The sequence below is a fragment of the Chrysemys picta genome, chromosome 21 (genome assembly GCF_011386835.1).
Source record: "Chrysemys picta bellii isolate R12L10 chromosome 21, ASM1138683v2, whole genome shotgun sequence".
In the NCBI taxonomy this organism is placed as follows: domain Eukaryota; kingdom Metazoa; phylum Chordata; order Testudines; family Emydidae; genus Chrysemys; species Chrysemys picta.
The window spans coordinates 21,429,157-21,441,889 of record NC_088811.1 but is presented as its reverse complement, the minus strand read 5'-3'; the positions used below and the strand labels follow the sequence as shown (position 1 = coordinate 21,441,889).

Genomic DNA, 12,733 nt, shown 5'->3' with positions numbered 1-12,733 from the left:
CCCGTGTCTGGTGTTTTTTAAAAGGATTTATTTCCAGCAGTGAACAGAAGAATCCTTCAGGCTCAAACCTGCTAGAAAATCTTTCAGTGACAGAAAGGCAGGGATTTGGGGAAGTGTGTGAAATGTATATTTACATTTGTTAACCTTGTCAATTGTATCTGACCTACTTTTCTGTGCTACTTTCCTGTTGCAGGTATCCTGATGGTTTTGTTCTCTTCCTATTCAATAGTCTCTCTCTACTATCTCGTTTGGTCTAGTACTTACATCTTCTTCCCAGTCGCCTTGTGGAGCTGCAAAGTTTAACTGCACGCTTGGTATTGTGTAGATGATGACAGCTTCATGTGTCACCATGATAACCTGCCAAAGGCAACACCTGTGACCTAAATGAAGACTTATCCTGTGTTAACATCCATGAGTTGCCTAATCCTTACTAAAGGTTTCATCATTGCAATCATCTATACTTGAAAGTAACAGCGACGGGATGTCTTGTCACTTCAAATAACACTTTCAAACTGGAGTAGTGTTAACGCAGCTCCTGCAGTTCCCCTGCGTGTTTCAAAGTGTTCATGTAGTGCCTGCTCTCTGACACCACATGTAATAACTAACGTGAAGTTTAACGCTTGTTAATGGGGAAACTTCATTTAAACTCTCCCAGATATTTGAGGGTTTGCTGTAGATGTGAGTGTACATATTCCTTACAAAAAGATACTGTATGGATTTAAGTTGAGAAATTCATTTTCAGATTTTTATTATGCTTAAAATCAGAAATTTACAAGTTATTTGCTTCTTCTAGAGTTGTAGGGCAGTAGCCACCCATGATGGGGGTTCCTCTAACGACCCCACGGGCCCAACCTCGGCTGTGGCTCTGGAAGAGGCCCAGGAAGGCTGAGATCAGTATCAGAAGCACTGAGATTGGTATCTTAAGCACTGAGATGTTGATTTGAAAACTGCTGCTTAACATCTTGACCCAGTGGTGCCCAACCTTATTACACGGGAGGGCCACAGGAACTTAAGCACGACCTTGGGTGGGCCAAACAGATTCGACAGATTTTAATCAGATTTCAAGGCACCTGTATTGATTTATATTTGAAGTTCAGCTTGTTTCATATGTATTTAGCTAGGTTGTTTCTATGTACAGTATTGTCTATTTACACACTCGTGTAAACTAAAATGATGTAAACGACAAAACGCTAATGAATCGGCCATTCCATATATTGTGTTGAAGCAAGATGTGGGCCTTATGAAATGCTCTGGTGGCCTGTAGGTTGGGCTCCCCTGTCCTAACCCAATGAAATGGCATGAAAATAGTTAGAGTAAGTTTATTTGTATATTTGTAATACACAGGAGAGCAGAACAGATGGCTTTTTTCTTAATGGATCACGGAGGGCAATTTGAAATTGCTCTCAGACCTTCTCAACAACAGCGTTTGCATTTGCACGAAAGAGGAAAACGTCCCGCCCCTTTCTAGAGGTGGCACAGTGCAGGGGCACAGCCAGGACATGTCACTTTAGAAGAGCCAGTGACTAACTGAACATAAGCACATGGCTTCCATTGAACCACCTAGTCCTATATTTTCTGCAGATACTGTAGCTGGGCTTTTATCCTGCTCCAAGGGCCTTGGCTTCTCATCAGAGTTAGGCTGAGAAAACAGGGATCCCTAAAATGTAGAGTAGTGTTGATTGGTTATTTGACTATTTTAGATAATTATGAACAGCTCCCCATTGAAATTTGAGAGCTGTATATTATAAATTGTAACCACCGACTACTCTAACACTCACATAGAAGTAATCAGACTAGCTTGTACTTGAAACGTATAACCATACATACAGTATACCAGACCAAAACCCCACTGCAGTGGGACCTTACCATTTCAGAGAATCCTGTGCTGAAGGAAGGAAAGTTATGACTATCCCACTACAAAGCACCTGCCTCTGAGAAGGGAAAAATGTCTTGCAGACCAGGGGATAAAGAATAACCACTTAAATGTTTGGGATCCTGGTGTAACTACATTGAAGGCTGTGGAGTTGCACCAGGTCTGAACTTGGCCCAGGTGCAGCTTTATTGCTTTTACTGGAGTTGTACCTACTGAGATAGGAATTCGGCCCACTATCTAAACTTCACTGGTGAAGGGACTTTACCCAACTGTGAATTGTCTTGATAATGTGAAAACCTCCCTGGACATAACTTGGACTAAGTCTGAGGCTCAGAACTTCACTCCAGATGACAGACCAGGGAAATTGACCTAATACATATGCACCTACATCAGTCCGGGCGTAGCTAGATCAAAAACTATTGCAAAACAGTAAAACAAATGTTTGGAACCACTTGAGACCTGATTCTGATCTCTTTGCTGTGGTGTCAATCTGGAGTAACGCCACTGAAGTCAGACTAGCATCTGGGGAAAGCTGGTGTGAGACCAAAATCAGGCCCTTGCAGTTAAAGTTATGGCATCAGTTGACAAGTTATGATCTGATTCCGATAAAGAAGTTTAATTAAAATAACCATTAGATTAACTAGTTTTTAACATTGGTGTCCTAATTAACGATTCAGTCTGAGAGTGCATTTGAAAAGAAAATAGCCAAACTACTGGGGTAAGATCCTTCTGCCTTAATTTTTTTACAAATGCATGTTCTTATAAAGGTTGAGGTTTTCTCACTTGAGCTGTCTGGGAACGGGGAAAGCAGGTCATGTAGCACCTAGATTCTGCCTCCTACCTTCTCTAGGGTTGTGAAAATAAGCCTCACCTTCAAAATGTGTCCCTGGAGAAGCAGACTAATGAGTACTGCTGAAGCAAGTCCTGCACCTTGAAGCTCCTTCTCTAGAGGCCTGATCCTGCAAGGCACTGAATGCCTCCTGAGAGATGCAACTGACTTCACTGGGAACTGAAAGGTGCTCAGCATTTCACAGTGATATTTCGGCTACTTTGTGTTCGAGTCTCGGAATGACAAATGAGTCACTTGCATGCCCCAGGAGGGCCAGTAGAGCAGTCCTTGCATTCACCAGTGCTATTCGGGCACAGTAGCATGTGGGAGCTATTGCGTGGGTCAAAGCAGAGGTGCACTTGACTGTTTTCGAGCCATTGGGTCCCTAATTCTGATTGCATCAGCATCCTTAGAAGTATCTGAACTCGGTCCTGTGACTAGAGGAGGTAAAGGCTAAACAGTGGCTTCCCAGCTGTGCTCCGAAGTGCCTTTTGGAGCTCTAGTCTCTCTCGCATTGTGGCTGCTCACAGCCCCTGGAGGTGGGAGTGCCTAAGCTCAGGCCTAGCCGCTGTGGCTGATTTGAGTGGCAGTGTATTGCTGCAACCTCTGCAGCCAAAGAACGGCTCCATTATGAGGCCATCAGTACCCACCCCCCTCCCCCGGCGTGGAGCAAGGAGAGAGAGTAGCTAGGAATCAACCCATATGGTACCTTATCACAACACATGCAAAACGGGGGAAAAAACCCAGAAGCTTTGCCACTAGGCATAGCCTTCACTCCAAGAGTGCTCTGGCCCTTCCCAAGGGTTTTTTAAACATGGCACCTTATCTGATGCTGTGACTACATCTGGTATTACTTCCATGTCACCATCTTTTGTTTGCACATTTGTTGGCACAACTCATGGGTTGGAGAGAGCAAAAGCACCAAGCAAGAAGCCGCATGACAAAATGGACTGTAGCTCATCTGTAGCTGGGGTGTGCGAGACCGGAGACTCGCGAAGCTGTTCTGTTCTGCAATTGAAATGTGAACAAGAGAACACTCAATTGGCAGATGTATCACAAATGTACATAGTAATTTATTATAAGGCAGTAATTGTGGTGTGGGTTTTTATTGTTGTTGAAGTCCTGAATATATTTTAAAGAGAATTAGCTCCATCCCCACCTGAATACTGTGGGGACAGAACTCTTTCATTTCTCCTCCATTGATCAAATCTTTGGTGGGGAAGAAAATCATCTGTACCAGCTCTTTTAAAATATGACCTGAAGTCTTGATGTCCAGGAGTTTTATAATATTTATTTTTTACTGATCACTGTAGTGAAATGTATTTTATTTCCCCCCTGCATTTGCTTTATCTGGGGAAAGGGCACAGGAATGGAAAATTGTACTTGAAATTGAAGTTCAATCTCTGGAAATAAAATTTTTGGGAAAAACATCCAAGGCTGTGCTTTGTCTGTAAATCTGTTTGCTCCTGGAAAGCAAAGATGCTGGAGACTGAAAGCATGTGAGGAAAATCTTCCACAATTCTTGCCTTCAAACACAGGAATCTGTGGAATATAACTCTGCTCACTGTAGCTTGACAAAAGTGAGTTCCCTGCTTGGCTGGGTGTTGGCAGAACGGCTGGCTTATTAGCATGCAAAGAGGTATAGCAAACATTCCCATGGGAGACTGGAATTCCAGTGCTGTCACATGACCCCACTGCTAAAAGCAGACCGGCGAGACAAGAGAACACTTTCCTGAAGGTACACTTTCCTGAAGGTACCAGTCAGGAGATGGAGCAAAGGATAGCATAGTAGAACTGCTTCCTAGCTCTGCTGCTGACTTGCATTGTGATCTTGGTGAAGTCTCTTAGGCCAAAAGAATTGCCCCTAAATCCGTATTTCTTTATGGATCCAAGTTTGGAAACGGTATTAACACACCTACCCCCTACTTTCCCTGTGTGTTTAAAAAAAAAACCAAACCCAAATCCCTCCTTCTGGTAAATGTGCTTTGAAAGGCCAGTATTTATCGTGTGTCATGCAGTTTTGACCCGGTCAGTATTTTAATAGCACACAACTTCCGCCTAATGGCAGAAGCCTGGTGTTATCGCTGCCCTTGCAGCAGAAAGAAGGCTGTCTTGAAAAGCTGACCGCAACCATAATAAAACCGTTGCTGCTACCAAGGAGCAGCAACATGACAAACACACCGGTCATAAAGCCAGAAGGGTCCACTGTGGTGACCCAGCCTGCCCTGTATAACGCAGATCATAGGACGTCTCTGTGTTCGAACTAGAGCAGAGTTCAGAAAAACATGCAATCTTGAATTAAAAATTGCTAGTGATGTAGAACAGAGGAGTCTTCAGTCTAGCAGACAAAAGTATCACCAGATCCAAAGGGGAAGCTGAAGCTAGACAAATTAGACTGGAATAAGGCACAATTTATTTAACGGTGAGGGTAACCCTGTCACAAGGAGAGCTTGCGTCTCATGCTCCCAGAAAGCATTAAGTCATATATGGCACTATTTGACTTGGCCTCACCTCTGGGAGAAGTAAATGACTTGGCCAAGGAGGAAATCTGCTTTGCCCTGCAGGCGTTGTGCTATCAGCTGGATAAAATTCCCTGCAATGGCTAAATTCATCCCTAATACTAACGGCTGAGAAGCATTGCCAGCGATAAATGAGCCCCTTTTGGTTAATGATAAACATCACCACCTAGCTGGAGGTAATTCATATAGCCATACAGATTTGTCTCCCCCCCCCCCCCCAAAAAAAGCGTGAAACTTGTCACAGTCATAAGGCATGACTTAATGATTTTCAGAGATGGGGCCATTGCAACTCATGCTGTGTTGGCTGTGCCAGCCATTTTAACAACATTCCCATAATTGGCAAAGAACATTGCTTTACAGTTGGACATACAAGGGCTGTATTCTTAGTTTTGCTTCAACGTGACCTTAACATTGGCGTAAGGACACATTTTGTACTAATGTTGATTGTCAGTGTGGTCGTGGCAGAATTTAATCACATTTCTCTTTTTCTTTCAGATGCTACTTTGGTTGTGTGAAAGCATCTTGGTGATTGGGTGGTATTGACAGAATACAGTAGAGAAAGATATTAGATATCGGCTATTACTGGTGCTTCAAATGTATCTTTTAGACAAGCTTGTTCAAGAGCAGGTCCATCAAGAGAGACCCATTCCTCTATTGACTGGGGCAAGTGTGTACTTTGTCAGGAAGACACAGGTACAGAGTTGATTAATCCAGCAGACTCAAAAAGAGAGCATGTCTATTGTGGCTATCAAACTCTACTAGAAAATAACAGATGTTCCCATAAGCTGAAGGCACATCCCATATCCACAGACATATATGTATTAGATGATGGTGTGATACATGAAGGGGTGGGGGAAGTAGCTGCCTTTGATGGACATCCTGTAATACTAGCCTGGAGTGGCCAGTATTAATTTTAAAAATCCTTGTGGGCCCCCACTTCCTGCACTTGGAGTGACAGAATGGGGATTCAGCCTTGACACTTCAGGCTTGTATTACACTCCCAAGATTACAGCTTTTCTCTGACCTTGGCTTGGTAAACGCTGCCACCACCCAAATGTAAAAAAATCCCTTGGACCCAGGAAGGAGCACGTGGGAATTCCTCCCTGTGGGGTACCCTCAAGCCCTTTCACCCACCCCCTCTGGGGAAGAGCTGAGAGAGAAAACAAAGGAAATTTGCTGTTGCCACCAGCTAATCAAACAGCATATGCACAAACCTCTTAGGACAGCAAAAATCCAATCCTGTTCTTAAAAAAGGTAAATGTTATTAAAAACAAAAAGAAAGAAAATACATCTGGAACTTAGGCTTTTGCTAGATTTTAAAAGAGCAATTCCAAAAATCAAGCACCCAAATAAGCTTTCTTGGGGGTTCAGCTTAAAGTTTACAAGCAAACAAAAGCATCTGGGGTTAGCACAGAGGAGATCCACAAGCCAAAATAAAGAAATAAACCTGATTGTGTCTAACTAAACATTCCCTATCCAAATCATTTCTTCTAGGTATGGAAGATGAATTTTCATACCTGGTTCAAGCTAGGGTTACCATATTTCCACAATCAAAAAGAGGACATGGGGGGGGAGGGGAGCCCCGCCCCTGCCCCATCCACTCCCTCCCACTTCCCACCCCCTGACTGCCCCCCTCAGAACTGCAACCCCCCCTGCTTCTTGTCCCCTGACTGCCCCCTGCTGAGAACCCCACACCCCTAGGACCCTACCTGTCCCCTAACTGCCCTGACCCTTATCCACTTGCATGGGTGACAGGGTTGTAGAAATTTTGGTGGTGCCCAGAACCCCCTCCCCCCCCCACCTGCCTAAGGCTCTGGGAGGGGGGTTGGGTGGGGGGAGGAGGTCTGGGGTGCAGGTCCTGGGCTGGGGATTAGGGTGCAGGAGGGATGCAGGGTGCAGGTTCTGGGATAGAGTTTGGGTGCTGGGTGCAGGCTCCGGGCTGGGGCAGGGGGTGGGTGTGCAGGAGGGGGGGAGGGGTGCAGGCTCTGGGATGGGAGTTTGAGGGTGGGAGGCGGTGCAAAGGGAGGGGGTGCAGGCTTTGGGAGGGAGTTTGAGGGCAGGAGGGGGTGTGTGGGGAGGGGGTTTGGGAGGGAGTTTGGGGATAGGAGGGGATGCAGGGGTGAGGGCTGTGGGTCTGAGGATGAGGGGTTCATGATGCAGGAGGAGGCTCAGGGCTGGGGCAGAGGATTAGGGTGCAGAGGGATGAGGGCTGGGGCTGAGGTGTTTGGGGCATTGGAGAGGCTCAGGGCTAGGGTGGAAGGGCAGGGTTAGGGCAGCCTGTCTTCCCATTAGCGGATGGGGGATGCTAGGACCCGGGGGCAGCAGACAGCACTTGCTGCTGGCTCTGGCAGTACAAGTAGGCAGAGGGGGGTCTACGGGGGGGACGCGCGGGAGGGTGTGGCAGGTGAAGGCCGGAGACCCATCCAACACTCTCCCGCTCCCTGACTGCCCCCCCCCCCCGGACTCCCCTTACCATTCTGGCTCCACGTGTTTGCAACACACGCTGCCCGGTGGGTCGGGGTTTGTGTGTTACACAGGGCTGCAGACAGAGGGAGGGGGGAGCAGGGGAGGGCTCTGGCTGCTGGAGGTCAATGGGAGTGGGTCAATCGGCCCAGCCACCCCATCAGCAGCCGCACTCTGCATGGATGGGAGGGAGGGAGGGAGGCGAGGGAGAAAAAACCCCTGGACATTTTAACCTTGTTACCAGTTCCTCCCAGACGGCTCTTTAGAGATGCAAAAGCCGGACATGTCCGGGGAAATACGGACGGATGGTAACCCTAGTTCAAGCCTTACACAGCATGGCTGCTCGGTCCCTGCAGCCCAGAGAACAACAGACAAAGGGAAAGTTTCTTTCCCAAATTTAAAAAGAACTAGCCTTCCCATTGGCTCTTTTGGTCAGGTGCCCACTCCTTTTCTTTTACCTGTGGGCTTATTAACCCTTTACAGGTAAAGCAAGCAGAGAACAGCTAATAAGAGGGATTTTACAGCTAACTGGCTGGCTGGATGTCCATCAAAGAGAGCTACTCCCACCCCCCTTCATGTATCACAGATGCTGATGGCATTGAAAAGTCTTTGAATGGTAACAATGGATGTTGGTACAAATCGTCTTTGTCAAGTTTAAAAGGAACAAACTTATAACGGCTGAGGGGAAAAAGGCTGAGAAAGCTGTAGTTCACACTGGTGAACTGCAGGGAAATTCACTCGTTTAAGTGACCAACACAAAGTATCTCCAGAAAAAGAAGTGTGCTTTATTTGTGAAATGAACATACCGTCAGAAGATTTGCATGAAGCTTCTTCCCTGGACATAGATCCTCAAGTCCACAGGCATGCAGTTCAGCTGAGAGCTCAGTGCTTGCAAAAGTAAGGCTTTGTCTACACTGGCAAGTGAAAGACAAAACTTTTCTCGTTCGGAGATGTTAAAAAAACACACACACCCCGAAAAACAAAAGTTTTGTTGACATTAAGTGCTGGTGTGAACAGTGCTTTGTCGGCAGGAGTGCTCTACTAGAAATCTTTGAGGGGGTCAACAAGCATGTGGACAAGGGGGATCCAGTGGATATAGTGTACTTAGATTTTCAGAAAGCCTTTGACAAGGTCCCTCACCAAAGGCTCTTAAGCAAAGTAAGCTGTCATGGGATAAGAGGGAAGGTCCTCTCATGGATCGGTAACTGGTTAAAAGATAGGAAACAAAGAGTAGGAATAAATGGTCAGTTTTCAAAATGGAGAGAGGTAAATAGTGGTGTCCCCCAGGGTCTGTACTGGGCCCAGTCCTGTTCAACATATTCATAAACGATCTGGAAAAAGGAGTAAACAGTGAGGTGGCAAAATTTGCAGATGACACAAAACTAGTCAAGGTAGTTAAGTCTCAGGCAGACTGCGAAGAGGATCTCACAAAACTGGGTGACTGGGCAACAAAATGGCAGATGAAATTCAATGTTGATAAATGCAAGGTAATGCACATTTGAAAACATACTCTCAACAATACATATAAAATGATGGGGTCCAAATTAGCTGTTCTTCTTCGAGTGATTGCTCAGGTGTATTCACAGTAGGTGTGCGTGCTCGCCACGTGCACCGGTGCCGGAAGTTTTTCCCTTAGCAGTACCCGTAGTGGGGGAGCCCCGCTGCGACCCCTGGAGTGGTGCCTCTATATCGCACAATAAAGGGGGCTGCGCACTCCCCCCACCCTCAGTTCCTTCTTGCCGCCAGTGAAGGTAGTCGGAACTTGTGCTCCAGCTTTGCTGCAGCGTCTTCCTTAGTAGTACGATCTTTGACCGTTACTAGTTTCTACAGTTAGTGGCCTGGCCCGGGGCATGCCCCGAGCCCCAGGCTTCAAGTCGTGCGACTCCTGTCGCAATTCCATGCCCAGAAGCGATCCACACTCCGAGTGTCTTTGCTGTCTGGGCGAGGCTCACATAAGTGAGCACTGTAAAAAATGTAAGTCCTTCAAGTCCCGGACTAAGCGCGAACGTGAGATCCGACTCCGGGCTCTGCTTATGACCCGACCCGGCCCAGGGCACCGCATCCTCGGTGCGGAGCGAAGCCCCATCCACCAGTCGGCACCGCTCCCCTGCCAAGAGGCAAGGCAAGACCCAGCGGCGCCGAGACAAGGACAGGGGCGAGGCCGGACCTGAGCTGGGCAGCCCACGGGACCCAGACCTTCGACTTGTGCGGAGTGGAGTGGACCGGTCCCGTTCGCATGCGCCTCCCCGACGATGAGGATTCCGTCGACGCCGGAGGCAGCCCAGGCAGCGCACGACATCCTTGTCATGCCGGTCCCGAGCGGGCCACCCGAGTTGGGGCCCCGGTCCCGAGGAAAGCCGCCGTTGGGCGCTCACCAGCCCTCACCGGCCAGGTCGGAGGTCAAGGTCCCTGCTCGATCCGCGGGGCCTTCCCGTAGCCCGCGACAGACCTCCACTCTGTTGTCAGGGTCGCCTGGGAGCAAGTCGCTGGAGTCTTCCTCGATCCATAGGGGCTGCAGAAGCCCACCCTCCTTGCTAAGTTGGTAGTGAAACAAGGCTTGTGCCCATGGAAAGGAACTGTTTATTGAAAAAAGCAGGATTGGGCCCAGGCAAGCAACAGATAAAAAAACTGAAAAACAGGTTGGGTACAGAGAGTTAAAACAGCACTCTCAAATCTTACAGCAGCAGTAACATAAGGAAAAAAAACATTTGTGACCCCAGAAGGGGGCAGACCTTTGGGACCCCTCTGAAGATTGGCAAGGGGGATATTTGGGTAAATTCCTCCTCCCAGGGCCAAAATGCCATTGAAACAGTTAACAGCAGTGTCTGCTTCTGCCTCAGATCTCCAGGCCATGGCAAAATGGCTGGAAATTTTAAAACAAAATTTTATTTTTTCTAGATGAAGTGTTAACGCCCTTTTACTGAGAGAAAGGGAGGATTTACACTCACAAAAAAATGCACCATTTAATTAGCATTTGTGCAGCCCCATGTACCAAACACACTGTGGCAGAGACCAAGCAGGTTCTGCCAGGGTGAAAGCACTGTGCTAATTTGTTTCCAAGCTTCTATCTTTCAGGCTCTGAACCAGAACATCAGGAGAGCTGGTACCAGCTGAAGAGTTATAAAATACCATGGTTATAGTGTCATGACAAAGTCTGTGTTCAGTGTTCTGTGTTGCATGTTCTGTGTCTGTCTCTAGTGGTGTCCTGTGCTAGCATTGGGTCCAGAAAAAGAGGGGATACTACACTAGACAGGGTAAATGTCTTTTCCTCTCTCTACTTCCCCCATCTCCATCCAACTTATCAATCACCCCTTGTGTCCAAAAGACTTTGGTCCCCAGTGCATCAGGGTTATTTTGTTTTGTTTTGTTTTGTTAGGTTCTCTAATAGTCATTTTGTTGTTGATTTTTGTTATTAATACATTTGTATTGTTAGTTACATTTGCTTGTATTATTATTAATTCCACACTTTCCTCTATGCACTCTGGTTCTATTTCCCCAAGCCCTGAAGGGTAGTTCTTGGGCCCCCATAACCTGTAAGACCTTGGCCCATAATTGTAGGGCACCATCTTTCAGGTCCCCAGAAACCTCTGAGAGCAACTGTTAAAAATAGGGAATTCTACAACATTTTAGCAAATGAATGTTAGTTTAAGTCCAAATCAGCTTAACCTTGTATAACAACTGTGGTACTCCTACTAGGGTTACCATATTTCAACAAGCAAAAAAGAGGACGGGAGGAGCCCCGCCCTAGCCCCGCCCCTGCCCCTCCCACTTCCCGCCCCCCCAGAACCCCCAACCCTCCCCCCATTCCTTGTCCCCTGACTGCCCCCTCCTGGGACCCCTGCCCCTAACTGCCCCCCGGGACTCCACTCCCTATCTAAGCCTCCTTGCCTCTTGTCCCCTGACTGCCCCAACCCTTATCCACACCCCCACCCCCAGACAGACCCCTGGGACTCCCACGCCCCATCCAACCACTCCCCACCCCCTGACAGCCCCCCCCAGAACTCCCAACCCATCTAAACCCCTCTGCTCCCTGTCCCCTGACTGCTCCGATCCCTCTCCACACTCCTGCCCCCTGACAGCCCCCCCAGAACTCCCAACCCATCTAAACCCCTCTGCTCCCTGTCCCCTGACTGCTCCGATCCCTCTCCCCACTCCTGCCCCCTGACAGCTCCCCCCCAGAACTCCCAGCCCCCTACCCCCCGCTCCTTGTCCCCTGACTGCCCCCTCCTGGGACCCCTGCTCCTAACTGCCCTCCAGAACCCCACCCCCTACCTAAGACTCCCTGTTCCTTGTCCCCTAACTGCCCCCTCCTAAGACCCCCCCCCAACTGCCCCCCAGGACCCTACCCCCTACCTGTACCCTGACTGCCCAAAACTTTCTCCCCTCCAAAAGCCCCCCCCCGTTTCTTGACTGCCCCCTCCAGAACCTCCCTGTCCCTTCTCCTGCCCCCCCTTACCCTGCTGCTCAGAACAGGGTGTTGGGCTCTGTGCCAGCCGGACACATGGCTGAGCTCCCCTGCACAACACAAAACCCGGTCCCTGGCCCTGCACAGGGCTGCCGGAGCGGGCTGCAGGAGGAGGAGCTGCCGGCCGGCTCAGAATGCAGGGAGGGGGGGGTGGGAGGAGGAAGCTGCTCCGGAGTCCAGCCCGGGACTTTCCTGCAGCCCTCCCAGCCGCTCGCTCGCTCTGCTCTGCCAGGGGAGGGGGAAATCCCGGACATTGTGAGTGCTTTACAAATTCCCCCCGGACGCTATTTTTAGCACACAAAAGGAGGACATGTCCGGGTAAATCCGGACGAATGGTAACCCTAACTCCTACAAAATCTTATTTGTTGTGTGTGCTTAAGAAGGTCCTGACCTCAGTGACTTTTATTGTTTGATGGCTATTGCAGCATCAAACTTGGGCCTCATTTTGTTTGTCAATGTACCCAATTATTGTAATGGTAATGGTTTTGTTGTATTTCCAATTATTATAATTATAATTGTTTGCATTTGTGTTTATGTTATATCTGGTGTTTAGTCAATTGTAATGGTTTTAGTTATATTCACCT

General features: G+C 48.2%; 1 protein-coding gene across 13 annotated transcripts in view; it reads left to right on the top strand.

The window, feature by feature from the left end:
- Positions 1-4,132, top strand: part of TMEM269 (transmembrane protein 269) — a 38,102-nt gene extending 33,970 nt beyond the window's left edge. For all 13 annotated transcript variants that reach the window (XM_042856241.2, XM_024106587.3, XM_065574861.1 and 10 more), the window contains one exon: positions 194-4,132. In XM_042856241.2, coding sequence (XP_042712175.1) covers positions 194-303 — 110 coding nt within the window. In that variant the 3' untranslated portion in view covers positions 304-4,132. The remainder of the gene's footprint in view (positions 1-193) is intronic.
- The last annotated feature ends 8,601 nt before the right edge of the window (positions 4,133-12,733 follow it).